The sequence below is a fragment of the Pezoporus flaviventris genome, unplaced genomic scaffold (genome assembly GCF_033815535.1).
Source record: "Pezoporus flaviventris isolate CSIRO_AGI_PZ_B2104156 unplaced genomic scaffold, CSIRO_AGI_Pfla_v1 ptg000031l, whole genome shotgun sequence".
NCBI classification, from domain to species: Eukaryota; Metazoa; Chordata; class Aves; order Psittaciformes; family Psittacidae; genus Pezoporus; species Pezoporus flaviventris.
In genome coordinates, this window is record NW_026892579.1 from 68,107,531 (window position 1) to 68,124,430 (window position 16,900).

A 16,900-nucleotide genomic window follows, 5' to 3' on the forward strand; every position below is an offset into this window, starting at 1 on the left:
AGGAGAGGTCTTCTGTTAGGTCTCTTCTCCCCAAAACGCCACTGCAGGTAACTGATGAATACAAGGAAGTGCTGGTTTGAGTTGTGATGAGCAATGATGCTCAGTGCTGCTGCTGGTCTTTGAGGTTTGGGCTCCTTCCTTCACAGCCCTCCTGCTCTACCCTTTCTCTCAGGGATTTGTAGGTTGAAAGAAATCACGGTCCTCCCGTGATAGGACTGAAGCCACACTTGCCACTTGTGTTGCAGTGCTTCTGGCCACCCACAGCACAATTAGCAGAGATGAGGGGAAAAAACCCTGAGGCAAGTGTCTCTCCTTCCTGGAACTGAACTGGCTGTTTTCTGGTTGTTAGGAGGCTTTGTTTTCTTTTACTGGGGCAGAAGATGGGGGAAATGCCAGGAAAGCATTCCTTTAAAGGGCCCAAACCACATAAGAGCCATGTGCAGACTTTTGATCTATTGAGAAGCTGGAGAGCACTTCCGCGGTGACGTGCATTGAGGGGCTCCAGAGGATTTAGCAGCCTGTGGGATGCGGTTATCCTGATGCTGCTCGCAGTCACCTTCATGCAGGGCCTGCTTTATAACCCTGCGAAACGGATAGAAAAGGGGATGTTTTATCAGCGGAGCCCCGGGGTGGGGTGAGGGCCTTCCCTTTAGTTGTGCATCCATCCACAGGAGGGAGACAAACAACAGATTTTCCTCCATCTCCCTCCTCTTGCTGTACTTCAGGGGTGTTTTTCAGTTTGCCAACTTTGAAACCATCCTGTGGTTGGGCAGCAGAGCTGAGCCCCGAGCAGCCGCCACTGCCTGGGACAAGGGGAAGGTCAGGGATGCTGGGTTCATCCCAAGCAGGGATGCACTGCATAGGATGATCCCCTGTTACCCTGTTTATCTGCTCTTCCTGGTCTCGCCTCTCTGTGCTTCCTGCAGCAAATATGCTCTGGACTGATGCTTTCCCATAGAATTCACTGCTGCATCCCAAGGCTCTGCAGCTGCCTATGCACCTGCCTGCAGTTTCAGGACACCCATGGCACTGCTCCTTCTTCACCTTGGGAAAACCTTTTCCATCTCACACAGCAACATGGGACATCTCCTTCCATCAACAGGGACCATCCCCCTCCATCTGCAGCTCCTCTCCCTGCCTTTACAGCAAGTAAATATCTTCTTGCCCTCTAACCCATTCTGTTTTGCCTCTTATTAGGCTTTCTATAACACATGGAAAAGCTTTTTGGGGTCTGACATGATGCAGCTGGAGCAAGCTGCACCTTGAAGCAGATCAGCTGCAGAAACCTCCTTGTAGCTGGTGCTAATAGAAATGGGCAGTGCTGGGTTTGCTTTATGTCCTTTTATTCCTTCATTTCATGGTCTTAGGAGCTGAGCTGCAGCCAGCTCTTCTCTGCCCAAGCAAAGATCTCTGTTAGGCTCAAGTTTATATATATCTATAGTAAATATAGCTATATATTTAGTTCTTCATCTCATAATGCAGCTTCAGAACGTGATGGACCAGGTAGGAGCCTCTACACCTTAAATGTCAGCCCCTGTGCAAGAGGAGAAGGAGCTTGTGTGGGTGTAGGAGTTTCACATTGGTCTAGATGCAGGTGGCAGACAGAAGTTGTTGTGCATCCCTCCTGCCTGCCCTTAGCACTGCTCTGGCTCAGTGGCAAAGAGCAGGGACCTGGAGCAACCTTCCAGTGCCTGAAGGGGCTGCAGGAAAGCTGGAGAGGGGCTTGGGACAAGGGATGGAGGGACAGGCCAAGGGGAATGGCTTGAACCTGCCCGAGGGGAGACTGAGATGAGCTCTTAGGCAGAAGCTCTTCCCTGTGAGGGTGCTGAGGCGCTGGCACAGGGTGCCCAGAGAAGCTGTGGCTGCCCCATCCCTGGCAGTGTTCAAGGCCAGGTTGGACACAGGGGCTTGGAGCAAGCTGCTCGAGTGGAAGGGGTCCCTGCCTGTGGCAGGGGTTGGAGCTGGAGGAGCCTTAAGCTCCCTTCCAACACAAACCAGACTGAGGTTCTATGATAAGGCACCAAGCTTGCTCATTATATCTGTGCTCCAACAAGGAGCAGAGGCCTGAGATGGGGTAGCTGATGGCGATGGATGAATCATAGAATGGTTTGGGTTGGAAAGCACCTTAAGATCCTCCACTTCCAACCCCCTGCTATCATGTCACCCAAGGCTCTGCCCAACCTGGCCCTGCCTGCCCACACCAGCCCAGGGTCAGGTTCAGGCTGCCCATACCCTGTTATCCTCTATCAAACACCCTTAAAGAACTCCCCTATGCTGGGCACCTCTTCCTGCCGTCCCCTCGCATGAGCATCCCATGGCGAAGGAGGAGGGATAACGCATGACAGCCATGGGACCAGCTCCACGCACAGTTGCCCTGGGTGGGGTGGAGGCTCCTGTTTTCTACCTGAGCTGAAAATAAGCTGCTAAAATAAGAGCTGTGACAACACCCCTGGCCCCAGGAGCCCAAACCCCCACTGGGGATGCTGAGCTCTCTTCCCCGGCTCACTGATGAAGATCTCCAGGTATCCCCAGTGTTGCCCTTTAGAGATAACTCATCTCGGGGCCTCCACCACCCACACGGGAGCAGAGGTTTCCTGCCGTGGGTGGCCTTTTCTTCTGCAGAAAACCCAAGTTCAGGCACTTTTCATCCTCTGCCATCACCTTGGGCCTCAGTGGCAACCCAGGGCCCCCAGCCGGGGTCTGGGGCTTGCTCTGGCCCGGGTTCTCCCTTGCTTGTTGGTAGCAACCCATTGCCGAGTACCTCCTGGGGGGCCAACATCACCCTAAAATCAGGCAAAATTCCTCAATTTCAATTTTTAAGGTGTTAATAACCCCAAATTATATTTATTAACAGTTGTAGGTACCTCCCTCATTCATCAGATGCACCCTAAGGAAGCAGTGGTCCTGGTTCCCTACAGGTGAGGCACTAACGTCACCCATGGCGTCGTAGGAGCAACGACTACCTTCATCCAGTCTGAAGTGCCCATTATCCATGTAACAAACTCACTTAGGCCATCAGTGATCACAGTGATGCTGCCCTGGGCATGTCCCAGCCCAGGGACCACTCAGGTCATGACAGGGCTGTTCTCAGCCCCCCCTGCCTCCAGAAGAGGTTCATGCTGCTGAGGGGCTGTCCCTTGGTCCGTCCCCACTGTGGGTGGGTGAATGCAGGCCAGAGGGAAGGGATGGGATCCAGAGGGACCTGGAGAGGTGGGACAGTGCAAGCCTCATGGAACTCGGCAAGGTCCTGGGTTGGAGCCATCCCCAGCACAAACACAAGCTGATGGAGGCTGGATGGAGCAGTCCTGAGGGAAAGGACTTGGGGTGTTGGGGGAAGAGAAGTTCCCCATGACCCTGCTTCAGTGAGCGCTTGAGCCCAGAACCCCCCCTGTGTGCTGGGCTGCACCCCCAGAGCGTGAGCAGCAGCTCAGGGAGGGGATCCTGCCCCTCTGCTGTGCTCTGGGGAGACCCCCCCTGCAGTCCTGATCCAGCTCTGGGGCAGCAGCACAAGAGGGACGTGGAGCTGTTGGAGGGAGGCCAGAGGAGGCCATGGAGATGCTGCGAGGGCTGGAGCAGCTCTGCTCTGGAGCCAGGCTGAGAGAGCTGGGCTGGGGCAGCCTGGAGAAGAGAAGGCTCCTGAAGGGGAGACCTGAGAGCAGCTCCAGTGCCTGAAGGGGCTGCAGGAAAGCTGGAGAGGGGCTTGGGACAAGGGATGGAGGGACAGGCCAAGGGGAATGGCTTGAACCTGCCCGAGGGGAGACTGAGCTGAGCTCTTAGGCAGAAGCTCTTCCCTGTGAGGGTGCTGAGGCTCTGGCTCACCCCTGTGTGGGAGAGTGGGTTGGGGCACAGGGTTTGGTGTCTCTCAGTGCTGGTGGTGTCAGCCGCAGGTGCTGAGCCCGGTGCAGGTCAATGCCATCCCACGGCTGCTCTCCCCACATCTGTGCCCCACATGTGCCGCTGCTTGTCCTGCTCCACCGAGCCCTGCAGCGCTTCCTCCATCCCAGCCAGGAAATCCTCCTCTTCTTCCTTTCTCTCCTTCCCGGCCACCCCTCTTGGGTGCTGTGGCTGCTCCCGTGTTCCCAGGGCTGGATGCTTGCAGCGCTCAGAACGCACCACAGTAAAGGTCAGGCTCCAAAGCCAGCTTAGATAAAGCTTTGTCTTGTGGGCACGCAGCTTAAACTTGATCTTATCTGCAGCGCTGAGCGAACAACGTTCATCACAACGCGCTGGAGAAGTCATTGCTTTGCATTGGTGTAGTTAAAGCTGGGTTTGATGAGCGACTGCTCCTCGGGGGGTTGATTTTGGGATAGTTTTTCCCCATGGGGGTTTTCAGCTCACTGGGGCTGTGATGGGCAAGTGCTTCCCCTTCAAGCAGGCATCATCCCCTTTCCTCCATCCCTCATCCCTGCACGCTTCCCGATGTGGGATAGCGCAGAGGGGACCAGGATGCTGCAGTGGTACGGGATCCTCCCCCTCCTCATCATTCACCCCTCTGCACCTCCCCTCTAAGTGCTCCCTCCTCATTTCCATCTGGAGGCAGGCAAGCGCCCTACGGCTGCTGCCACCTCAGTGACACGGGTGCCAGCAGGTCCAGGGGGAGCTTTGCTTAATTGGCCATTAGCGCGGCAGGATGAGGGCTGGGATGTGGCGCCTCCATCGCGGCGTCCCCGAGGGGCTTGGGGTGCGGATGCTCCAGGGATGCAGGCGGCGGCGAGAGGAGGAGCTGCACGCTCCATCTCCGTCCATCCGAGCGTGGCACCAGGAAGGAGCTGACCTTTGGGACGCGGCTGGGGCGCAGATGCCTCCGCGCTGGGGCACGGCAACAGGGACGAGGCCAAAGTCGAAACAGATTTGTTCCAGGAGGCTGGGCTGTGACTCACGGGGGAGCAACGCACCGGGAGCACCAGGGCTGAGCCCCGGGAGGTCACAGCCACGGCCGGGCCCGCGCAGGGCTGCGGCTGCCGCTCACGGGAGGGGTCTGCAGGGCAGGGTGCTCCAAAGAGCTTCCCCAGCACCTTCCTGCTCCTGGGAGCCCCTGCACAGGGACCAGGAGGAGCCGGGAAGGGAAAACAGAGGCAGCGCCAGCCTGCGCAGCGGGGACAGCGCTGCGAGCAGGAGGGACCCTGCAGCCGTTCCCTGCTGCAGTCACGGCCCTCACATTCTTCCCCAGTGAGTTTTCCTAATGAATTTCCCAATTATTTTTCCCCTCACAGACACCCCTAGGCCCTTATTGCTGGCGCGGGGCCAGAGAAGGGCAGCGGAGCTGGTGCAGGGCCTGGAGCACAGGGGTGATGGGGAAGGGCTGAGGGACCTGGGAGGTTCAGTGTGGAGAAGGCCCAGGGGGGACCTGATGGCTCCCTACAAGTGCCTGAGAGGAGGATGGAGCCAGGAGGGGCTGGGCTCTGCTCCCAAGGAACAAGGGATGGGACAAGAGGAACCGGCCTCAAGCTGCCCCAGGGCAGGTTTAGATGGAGCTGAGGAACAATTCCTGCCCCAGAGGGTGCTCAGGCATTGGAACCGGCTGCCCAGGGCAGGGCTGCAGTCACCGTCCCTGCGAGTGTTCACACCCCGTGGAGACGAGGCCTCAGTGCCATGGGGCAGTGGTGGCCTTGGCAGGGCTGGGGACCGGTTGGACTGGATGAGCTTGAAGGGCTTTTCCAGCCTGGCTGATTCTGTGACTTTCCTTCCCATCCCATTGGAATGCTGTGATGGGATGGGGGCAGAGCCACTGGAGCTGGGGCAGCTGCTTAGTGTAATCAGTGCATTAGACCAGCCTGGGACCTTACACGTCACCCACGGGTGGGGCTGGTTTGGGGGCTGACCACGGGATTTCACCCTTGCCACCTCCTAAGGCCAGGGGAATGGAGATGTTTGCCCCATGGTTTGCAGCAGGACCAGCCCTGCAGCCCATCGGTGCTGGCGGCGGGGCTGATAAAGGCACACCCTGACCGTGGCAGCTGGGGGACAAGATGTCCCCAGCACCGCCGCTGCTCGCCCGGATCTCTGCCAGCACAGCTTGGCATGAGCCAGGCTCCGGCGGGGCTCCTTGGGGTGTCACCAGCGCTTGTTTTCATGTCTGGAATCATGGAGGGGTTGAAGGGACCTTAAAGCCCCACGAGCTCCAACCCCTGCCGCGGGCAGGGACCCCTTCCCCTGGCGCAGGTTGCTCACTGACCCTCCTGTTGGCATCGCGCGGTGAATCAGAAGTATCTTGGCAGAGCAGGATGCAGATTTACACGCAGGACAAGTGCACAGACAGCACAAGCGGTAGCCCCAGGTCTGGTTTCAAGGTGACAAAGGTTCTGCTTTATTGCTAAACAGGCCACGGACATGGACATCGGCTACGGACAATCCCCTCCCGCCCAGGGGAGGAAGAGTGAGCGGCACCGGAGTTAGCAAGTGTTGGACAGCAGGGGTACTGGCTGGCTCCCACTGGGGTGGGTGTTGAAGACACCAGCATCACCCTCAGGCTTCACACGTGCACCTCCATGGGCGCAGTGGCTGGGGAGCGGCGCTGATGGGTGAGGTGCTGCCTAGGGAGCAGAGTCCTGCGGCTCTGCGGATGGTGAAGCGCTGGGTACCACTGCCTGCGGCTGGGGAGAAGGGGTGCTGGTGGGATGGAGGGGTCCCCGCGCCCCAGCTCCAGAGCTACCAGTGGAATCGGTGGCTGAAAGCTGCTCACGAACAGGAGCTGGGGGTGCTGAGTGATGGAGCTGAACATGAGCAGCTCGTGCGCAGGCAGCCAGGAAGCCCCCAGCATCCTGGCCTGGATCAGCACCAGTGCGGCAGCAGGGCCAGGGCAGGGATTGTGCCCCTGTGCTGGGCACTGGTGAGGCTGCACCTTGAATCCTGTGTTCAGTTCTGGAGCCCTCACTGCGAGAGAGACATTGAGGGGCTGGAGCAGGGACAGAGAAGGGAATGGAGCTGGTGCAGGGCCTGGAGCACGGGGGTGAGCACCGGGGCGCGGTGCAGGGCTGCGGGTGCTGTAGCACAGGGCAGGGCTCTGTGCACAGCCGGGGGAGGGTGCGGGTGCGGGTGCCCGGCGCAGCGCGGCCGAGCGGGGTCCGGGGGTGGCGCCCGTCGGTGCCCAGCGCACGGCGGCTGCGCGGGGCGGGAGGGGGGGGTCAGGTCCGGCGCTGGCGGCCGGGGCGGGCCGGGGGCGGTGCGGAGCTGCCGGGGCGGAGCGCGGCCGCGCTGTAAACACGGGGCGGTGCAGGGCGCGGAGCGGGGTGCGCGGCAGGGTCGGGTCCGCGCTCACCGCCGCCAGCCGGGGCTCGGGCGCCCCGCTCCGCCTGCAGCCGGCGGGGACACCGTGAGCGGGGCGAGGGGACGGGGCGGGTGAGCGGGGGGGGGGGTACGGGCGGGCGGGGGGCGGCGCGGAGCGGAGCTGCCGGCTCAGCACTTTCGGCAGAACAATGGGGCCGGGCGGGAGGGGCCGCGCCGGGGCAGGGGCAGGCGCTGCCGGTGCCGCCGCCTCACGGCGCCGCGCTCCTCCCGCAGGCAGCCCCCATGGCCAAGCAGCCCCCCGAGGTGAAGGCGCAACGCGACGGCGACGGCGGGGAGGGCCCGGGCCCGGCCGCGCAGCTGCGCCCCGGCGCTCCCGCAGCCCTGCCGGGCTCCGCCACCGCGGGGCCTCCGCCACAGCGGGGTCCCCCCGCCAGCCCCGGGCCCTTCGCCACTCGGTCGCCGCTGTTCATCTTCGTGCGGAGGTCGCCGCTGCTGTCGCGCTCCTCCAGCGGGTACTTCTCGTTCGACGCCGAGCGCAGCCCCGCGCCCCTCAGCTGCGACAAGGCCACGCAGACCCCGAGCCCCCCCTGCCAGGCGCTCAGCCACTGCCTCAGCGCCATGGGTGAGTGTGCGGGCGCGGGGGGGGGGGGAAGATGCGCGGGGCGGAGGGCACCGAGCACCCCGCAGCGCCCCTGCCACCGGGCCCTGCATCCCCCGCCCCGTGGCGGCACCTTCGGCTCCTCGTGTCCCTTGCACCCGGGGTTTGCAGCCGTGTGCGCGCTGCTGTGCACCTGCAGGGCGGAGAGCACCTCCCGCGTCCCACCGCGGGTAGGACCCTGGTTTGGGTTGGAAGGGACCTTAAAGCTCCTCCAGCTCCAACCCCTGCTCCCACGGGCAGGGACCCCTTCCACCGGAGCAGCTTGCTCCAAGCCCCTGTGTCCAACCTGGCCTTGAACACTGCCAGGGATGGGGCAGCCACAGCTTCTCTGGGCACCCTGTGCCAGCGCCTCAGCACCCTCACAGGGCGGAATCGCTTCCCGGTTCCCCCGTCCTGCCCCAGCCCCCGCCGTACCTGCGGGCCGGTTGCGAAAGGCGCTGCCGGGTCCTTGAGCCGGTGCCAGGAGCGCTCCGAGGGGCCGCGGCTCCGGCTGGGAGCAGCCGGGAGCGTGGGATCCCCGCAAGATGGCCGAGGGAGCGCTGCCGCCGAGCCCCCGCTCTCCCGGCGCCGCTGCCGCGGTTCTTGCTCCCGTTGTTGTTGTTGTTCCTCTCCGGGATGGGTCGGTCCCGGCCGCCGGAGCAGGGCCCGAGCTCTCGCTCCTTTGTGCGGTGCCCTCGGCCGGGCTCCGTGCGCGGCTGCCCGGGGGCGGAGCAGCCGCTGGCTCCCGTTGCGCTCCTCCCGAGCGCTCCGCGCCGGGTCCCGCAGGCTCCGGTGCCGCTCCCGAGCGGCTTTCCCAGGTAAGGCCGGGGCTGGCGGTGGGCAGGGAGCCTGCCGGCCCCGCCGTGCCCTCCTCCGGCCTGATGCCCCCTCACCGGAGCGAGGGGACGGTGCGCGCACGGGGGATGCCGCACCGGTAGCGCTGCCCCGGGGATGCCCAGCGCCGACTCCAAGCTTTGCAGCCTCGGAGCAGCTCCTTTTTGTTGTGCTTGGGTTGTTTTTCTCCCCTCCCTGGGTAATGGCTGCGGTTACAGCTCTGTCGGGCTGCCTGCGAGATGCCCTTAGGAAAGGTTTTCTGCCCTTATTGCAGTAATTACAGCCTAATGCAAGTTTCACAACCTCGAGTAGCGCAAACACACGTGGCAAAGACGGGCAAGGATGTTGGAGAGCCCCAGCCAGCCGTTTGGCAGCAAAGTGGCTTTGGGTTTTGGGGCTCCAGGAAGAACTTGGAGTTTTCCTCGCTCCTCCTGAGCCTCCTGCTTGCAGAAAAGCTGTTGAAACGCTGGGTTTACGACAGCCTTTGTTCTGTTATTGTTGCTAAGGGCATCATTCGAAACAGCTATAAGCAGATGGAAAATACTCGAGGTATTTAAACGGGACCCTTGGCTACTCACAGACTGAGTTTGAGTGTTTTATCCCCAGTGAGGGCTGCACTTCCCATTGGTGGGAAGGGGCTGTGGGGTTGCCCTGCGCGGCTCTTCCTCCATCCCTTCCCTCGGCAGTGTCCCACCGTTAAGCTTTCCGCATGGAAGCGGTCAGTCCCTCTGCGAGGAAGAGAAGGGTCTCATTCTTTGTTCTGTTCTCCCGTGCTGATTTCTGTGTGTGCTGGGGCTGAGGCCGCTCTGGGAAGCGTAAGCAAGTGGCCTTTAATGATGGTGATGACAATAAACAGGCGTTTCCTGTGAGCAGGAGCAGTTTGCATGCAATGGGTGCTCCTGGCCCCTCCCGTGGGCAGCGGTCGACTGCTCCCAAGCTCATGCTCTGCCCTGAAGCTTCCTCTCCTAAATCCCATCGAACCTCCCCAAAGGTTCCAGTGGTGATGGGCCAAATAAGAGCTAAATGCCACGGAAGAGGTGAATGGGACCCTGGGGAGCTGGGGATGCCTTTGGTTGTGTGAGCTGATTGCTGGAGGAGGGGTTGTGCCAGCCATGGAGGTGGCAGCAGCGATGCTTTGGGCTGTTTTGCTTCTCAAAGGGGTGCTGCTGCCTCCAAAGCTAACGTGGGGGGAAGATAAGACTGAAGCAGCGAGGGGATGGTTTGGGATGGGAGTGGGAAGGGTTGAGGTGCTGGCTCGGTGTGTACAGGAAGGTGCTCACGGGGATGAGCAGGGATGAGTTTATTGGAGGCACAGAACAAGATGAGCCTGGGTTTTGCAGAAGGGTATGGTAAAGTGGTTCTGCCATCAAGACACCCAAGACATGACACCCCCCCTTTGGGGTGGTTGTGTGCGCCTTAGGCTGGTGTTTCAAGCCTTTGGCTCTTCACAGGAGCTGTCATTTTCTTCTGTTGGGTTTTTGGTTGAAGAGCAGCTCTGTCTGAAGGCACAGGAGTGCAGGGCTTGCAGGTGGGATTTGGGAGGTGCTCTGTAAATGGGTTTTCCCGGTGCTGTTTTGATCCTGGTGTGTTTCCTTGCCCTGTGGAATAGGGGAGCAAAGCAGCATGAACCTCTCATTGCCTGCAGAGGGGAAACCCTGGGTGTAACAGGTGAATGGAAGGGGGAAACCTTGAGCCGAGAAGCTGCTGGTGGTGTTCCTGTTGCTCTTGTTTTGGAGCTGCTGCTGTTTTCTCCCTGAGCTTTGCACGTGCTTCATCTGAAGCCATTGCCAAGGAGCTTCTCCTGGAGTGTTTGGATCATCAAGCCTGGGAGGTGGAGGTGCAGCTATCATGGAATCCCAGGCTGGTTTGTGTTGGAAGGGACCTTAAAGCTCATCCGGTTCCTCAGCACCCTCACAGGGAAGAGCTTCTGCCTAAGAGCTCAGCTCAGTCTCCCCTCTGGCAGGTTCAAGCCATTCCCCTTGGCCTGTCCCTCCATCCCTTGTCCCAAGCCCCTCTCCAGGTTCCCTGCAGCCCCTTCAGGCACTGGAGCTGCTCTCAGGTCTCCCCTTCAGGAGCCTTCTCTTCTCCAGGCTGCGCCAGCCCAGCTCTCTCAGCCTGGCTCCAGCTCTGAGTTTGGGGTTGTTTCTTTTTCCTCCTCTCATCAGGGACCGTGACATCCCCGTGCCAGTCCCGGCTGGAGCATCCCGTGTTCTACAGCGAGGTGCAGGCACCCAGGGTGCCGGTGGCTGTCACCCCGTGTCCCCATCCCCACTGCAGCCATCGTGCCACGGGTGGCAGGCGCTGCATCGCGGTACTGCCACCCCCCCGAAAGCAGCTCTGACTGGTTCTGGGGCCAGTTATGACTGGACCCTTTTGAGCTGCCACTCGGCAGCACCACAGAAAGTCCTTTCTGAAAACCTCAGCCCGATTTCACTCTCAGCCACCAACCCCAGCCTGCAGCCCGAGCCGGTGAGCTCTTGGGCATGATGCTGGGGGGGGGGGGCAACAGGGGGAGGAGAAGGGAGACCAGGGATGGAGGAGGAGAGGGGCAAGGGATGGAGGAGAGGATGCTGTGTAGATGGGTCCCTCAGCGCCATGGGTTAGCGGTGGCCTTGGCAGTGCTGGGGAGCGGTTGGACTGGAGGAGCTTAAAGGGCTTTTCCAACCTGGTTGTTGGGTAAAGGATGGAGAATGAGAGCAGGCAAAGGATGGAGAGGAGCAGTACGTTTCCCCATCCATCCATCCATCCATCCATCCATCCATCATCCATCCATCCATCATCCATCCATCCATCATCCATCCATCCATCATCCATCCATCCATCATCCATCCATCCATCATCCATCCATCCATCATCCATCCATCCATCATCCATCCATCCATCATCCATCCATCCATCATCCATCCATCCATCATCCATCCATCCCTGTGTCCCGTTGCACCTCTTTGCCCTATCCCCACGGTGTTTCCTCTGCTCCCGGGCAGCGCGGGCTGGCTCTGGGCACAGCAGTGGCCCTGGGATGCTCGCCCCGCCCCAGCTGGGATCCTGTTTGCATTCCGGGCTGGAATATCGCGAGGGCGTTCATTGAGCGGCGAGGAAGGGCTGCGGGCTGCGGGCTGCGGGCTGCGGGCCGTGTCCTGCGCTACTACGGCGTGAAAGCAAACCCGAGCCCGCAGCCAGCGGGATGGGCTTGGCTCCCCAGCGCGTTTTCCAGGCAGGTCGGAGCCAGGCCCTCAGTGAAAGCCTTCATTTACTCGGTCACTGCCTCGCTGAGCCCTCGGCTGCCCCGAGCCTGGGAGCTGCTGCGGTTCCCTTGTGGCTCCCTGGCAGCCCGCCTGCCAGCGCGCTGGGGTTGGCTCCGTGCCGGGGCTGTGTGGGGTTGGTTCGGTGCTGAGGGGGTTGGCTTGTGTGGGGTTGGTTTGGTGCTGAGGGGTTGTGTGGGGTTGGTTTGGTGCTGAGAGGTTTGGGTTGTGTGGGGTTGGTTTGGTGCTGAGGGGTTGTGTGGGGTTGGTTTGGTGCCGAGGGGGTGGGGTTGTGTGGGGTTGGTTTGGTGCTGACGGTGTGTGTGGGGTTGGTTTGGTGCCGAGGGGGTGTGTGGGGTTGGTTTGGTGCTGAGAGGTTTGGGTTGTGTGGGGTTGGTTTGGTGCTGAGGGGTTGTGTGGGGTTGGTTTGGTGCCGAGGGGGTGGGGTTGTGTGGGGTTGGTTTGGTGCTGACGGTGTGTGTGGGGTTGGTTTGGTGCCGAGGGGGTGTGTGGGGTTGTGTGGGGTTGGTTTGGTGCCGAGGGGGTGTGTGGGGCTGTGTGGGGTTGGTTTGGTGCCGAGGGGGTGTGTGGGGTTGTGTGGGGTTGGTTTGGTGCCGAGGGGGTGTGTGGGGCTGTGTGGGGTTGGTTTGTCCTCTCTGCTTGGGTTTTGTTGGGGTTTCTCTTCCTTAAAGCTGTGATTCCCGCTTGGATCCTGCGCTTGGGTTGGCAGGAGGGGAAGGTGGTGGTGCAGGTACCATCGGGGGTTCTGCTCCGTCACGGGCTCCTTTCTCCTCCGCTTATCCTCAGTGCAGTGCCTTTACCATGTGTTCTAGAACTCCTTAAAACAGAGCCTGAAATACTTCTGTCTAGGAGCGCATACTGACCCAAAAGCTGCTTTTCCTCTAGAAACCAGCGCCGTTCCCTTGTGTGGGGTTTCCTTTGTGCTGCGGTGCAGGGAGATGCTCTCTGAGGGCAGCGTTCTGCAGGTGGAAGCTCCCCGTGGTTTCTGTGCACGCAGCCCCAGTTGTGGCTTTGTCCTCAGTCCGACAGAGCCAGGCGTTCCCCGGTTTCTTGTTGGGCGCTTCGGAGCCGTCTGGGGAGGAGATGTGAGAATTGGATTAAGTGATCCACGCAGAGGGGTTTTAAGGCTAGAGGAGGAGTTGCTGCTGTGCCCACAAGGCAAGGAAGTTGCTGAGAAGGAGAGAGAAGAGAAGGGTTTTGCTATGGAAGGAATTGCAGAGGCTTCTTGGCTCTCCTCCCTGTTCCAGTGTCTGAAGGGGGCTATAGGGATGCTGAGGGGGGACTCTTCATTAGGGACTGTAGTGACAGGACAAGGGGTAACGGGTTCAAACTTACACAGGGGAAGTTTAGATTGGATCTAAGGAGGAAATTCTTTTCTGTGAGGGTGGTGAGGCACTGGAATGGGTTGCCCAGGGAGGTTGTGAATGCTCCATCCCTGGCAGTGTTCAAGGCCAGGTCGGACAAGGCCTTGGGTGCCCTGGTTTAGTGTGAGGTGTCCCTGCCCATGGCAGGGGGATTGGAACTGGATGATCTTAAGGTCCTTTCCAACCCTAACTAATCTATGGTTCTATTTAAGAGCTTGGATACGCCAGAGATGCTCCTGAGGGAAGCCTATAAAAGATGAATGAATAAAAGCCCAGTAGTGCTTTGCCTTCTCATAGACTCACAGAGCCCCAGTCTGGTTTGGGTTGAAGGGACCTTAAAGCTCCTCCAGCTCCAACCCCTGCTCCCACGGGCAGGGACCCCTTCCACTGGAGCAGCTTGCTCCAAGCCCCTGTGTCCAACCTGGCCCTGAGCGCTGCCAGGACCCCGCAGTTTGCCCCCTGTGCTCTCCCGTTGCCCCGTGTCTCACCCAGGTGCTCTCTCTGCTCCCCGCAGCCTCCCGTTGGCAGTCTCCGTCGCGAGCAGAAGACGTCCAGCCCGAGATGTGGATCGCGCAGGAGCTGCGCCGCATCGGCGACGAGTTCAACGCCTCCTCGTGTCCCAGACGGGTAACTCTCACCTCCCGCGCGCTCCCTGGGACGGGGATGTGCTGCTGGGGCATTGCGGCAGCGCTAAGTCACCTCCAGGTCGGAGCCCTTTGGGCGCAGGGCCCGCGGGGACTCCTGTAGCACCAGGGTGGTAGCGGTGTTGGTGCCCTGGGGCTGCACCCGGTGGTAGCGGGGAAGGAGCCGCTGGAAGTAGAGGCAGGGGTAGGTTGGGTGGGTTGGGGCTTTTGGGGCAGGGTGGGAAGAGCTGCTCTGGAAGTGGTGCCCGACGAGGAGCCAGCACTGGTGTTTGTAGGGAAACGCACAGGGAGAAAATGCAGCAGGGTTTGTGTCCAGCCCCTAGAAGGCTCCTGAAGGGGAGACCCTTAGAACAGCTCCAGTGCCTGAAGAGACTCCAGGAAAGCTGGAGAGGGGCTTGGGACAAGGGATGGAGGGACAGGCCAAGGGGAATGGCTTGAACCTGCCCGAGGGGAGACTGAGCTGAGCTCTTAGGCAGAAGCTCTTCCCTGTGAGGGTGCTGAGGTGCTGGCACAGGGTGCCCAGAGAAGCTGTGGCTGCCCCATCCCTGGCAGTGTTCAAGGCCAGGTTGGACACAGGGGCTTGGAGCAAGCTGCTCTGGTGGAAGGGGTCCCTGCCCGTGGCAGGGCTTGGGGCTGGAGGAGCTTTAAGCTCCCTTCAACCCAAACCAGGCTGGGTTCTGTGGCTTGCTCTCATCACTCCTTTTCCCCACAACGGATCTGAGCTGTTTTGAAACCTGTGCATTCAGAAGGCTCTGAACTCTCTCACCTTTGGGTGTTGCAACAAAAATAGGTGCCAGTACCACAAAAAAAACCCCAAAGCAGCCCCCCAGCCCCCGAGCTGCCCATCCCAGAGGGATGAAGTCACAGCAGTTCTGAGAACAGCGCTGGCAGACAGCGACTCGCCTGCCAAGTGCTGCTGCTGGAGGCGTGTTGGTGCGTGTGGTTTCTGGTCCATCCCCTCGCGCTCACCTGTGGGAAGAGGAGTCAGCAGCACGTCAGGTAGCGATGAAGTGCTGATGTCCCGGAGCTTTATCCATCCTCCACAGCTCATGAGTCACTGCTTGCAGCGTGTTTGCTTGCTGCTCCCTGTGGTGGGTGCCTGTGGGCAGGGGCTCTCCCCGTACATGGCTGCTAGGCTGCCATGGTCCAGCGCCTTCCGTGCAGTGTGTCTGCAGCTCCTTGCTGGAGACTTCTCCCTGGCTTTGTGTTCTTGCCAAATGCTGAGGATTTCCTGACCTGCAGCAGAGTGGGAATAAGCTGTGTTTTATCCTGAATCTGGAGCGTGCGTCTTCCAACCTCCCCCATGCAGCCTGATCCCTCATGAGGGGAACCCAGCTTTTGTGGTTTAAATGGCATCTGGTCATAAAAGGACACAGAGAGCTGGGCTGGGGCAGCCGGGAGAAGAGAAGGCTCCTGAAGGGGAGACCTGAGAGCAGCTCCAGTGCCTGAAGGGGCTGCAGGAAAGCTGGAGAGGGGTTTGGGACAAGGGATGGAGGGACAGGCCAAGGGGAATGGCTTGAACCTGCCCGAGGGGAGACTGAGATGAGCTCTTAGGCAGAAGCTCTTCCCTGTGAGGGTGCTGAGGCGCTGGCACAGGGTGCCCAGAGAAGCTGTGGCTGCCCCATCCCTGGCAGTGTTCAAGGGCAGGTTGGACACAGGGGCTTGGAGCAAGCTGCTCTAGTGGAAGGGGTCCCTGCCCGTGGGAGCAGGGGTTGGAGCTGGAGGAGCTTTAAGGTCCCTTCAACCCAAACCATTCCATGAATCTATGAATTTAATGGGGGCTGAAGAAGGTTTTTCCCCACTGGTCCAAGGAGCTGGATGTACCAGCAGCAGGATGGGGGGCTGGTTCCCAGTCACAGAGCATGACCCCGGTTTGCTTGAGGCAGCTCCCAGTGCCATGGCCAAGCTCCCATCCTGCTGCCCTGAGGAGAGCACTGAAACACAGGGGACCACGTCCTTGCTGGATGACACGAGCAGAGGCTGTCATGCATGACCCTCAAAGCACTTTGTACCCGGCTGCCTTAGCCCCTGGCTTTCTCGCTTGTCGCACCCAGAAACGGGAGGATTCAGGGCAGTTGCTGTAGAGCCGCCCCGAAGTGCTTGCTTTGTGCGCAGGTCTTTTCCTTCTGGGGTTGCTGCGGAGAGGGGGGATCTGTGCAGAGCTGGGTCCCTTGCGCAGGAGGGCTTGGTGGGGCGCGGTGTGCAGCAGCACGTGCCCGCGGCACTGCCGGGCTTTGCCCTTTAAGGCTGAGGTTAGAAATGGGGAACTCTGAGCCCTGCCAGAACCGCACTTGCTGGGCAGGTCGGAGCTGTCGAACTGGTCGCGCGTTCCTCATCCTGTTCCCCATCCCGAGTCACTGCCCCTGGGAGCATCTCTTGGGCAGGGGACGGCTCGCTCCTCTTTGGCCTGGCAGAGCTCCTGGGTCCGGTGAGCGGGGATGGCCGCAGGGACCCCTTGGCTGTGGGGAGCAGCTCCGCTCTGAGGCTTTTGCTGGCAGAGGGTGCATCACTTGGGTGCTGTGACATGCCTCAGGCTTTGCTGCCTGCAGAGGTGGAAAGTGCAACTCCTTAATGCTGGTTTTATACCTCTTTGTTAAGGAAAACCCACTTTGGGCATGTTTCTTGCACCCTTCTCTAAGCCTCTTGGGGTTTTGTACCGGTTTCTTTCCTTGCTCCGTGTGGTGAGCTGGATGAACAGCCAGATCCCATTGGGATTAGAGCAAAACAGGGTGATCCAGTGCCTCCTGTATTATCTGTGGGCCCTCTACTGTGTAAGTTAGAGGAGAAAGGAAGTTGTGTGGGGTGGGGGGGTGCAGCTCCCGGGTGGGTAAATCCCACTCGTGGGTGCTGGGATGCGATGTCCTGGGGCGCAGGGATGCGCTGGGGTGAGAGGATGCTCAGCATCATCTCCCCATGGCAACAGGGCCCCGC

General features: G+C 60.4%; 1 protein-coding gene across 3 annotated transcripts in view; it reads left to right on the forward strand.

The window, feature by feature from the left end:
- The first annotated feature begins 7,248 nt into the window (after nucleotides 1–7,248).
- Nucleotides 7,249–16,900, forward strand: part of BCL2L11 (BCL2 like 11) — a 156,700-nt gene continuing 147,048 nt past the window's right edge. For 2 of the 3 annotated variants that reach the window (XR_009744766.1, XM_061461745.1), the window contains exons 1-3: nucleotides 7,249–7,338; nucleotides 7,505–7,849; nucleotides 13,840–13,952. Coding sequence is in view for 2 of the 3 variants with exons in the window: in XM_061461745.1 (XP_061317729.1) it covers nucleotides 7,510–7,849; nucleotides 13,840–13,952 (453 nt within the window). In the remaining variant the exon portion in view is untranslated. Of the gene's footprint in view, nucleotides 7,339–7,469; nucleotides 7,850–13,839; nucleotides 13,953–16,900 lie in introns of those variants that run through there. The other variant, XM_061461747.1, reaches the window with a different exon arrangement.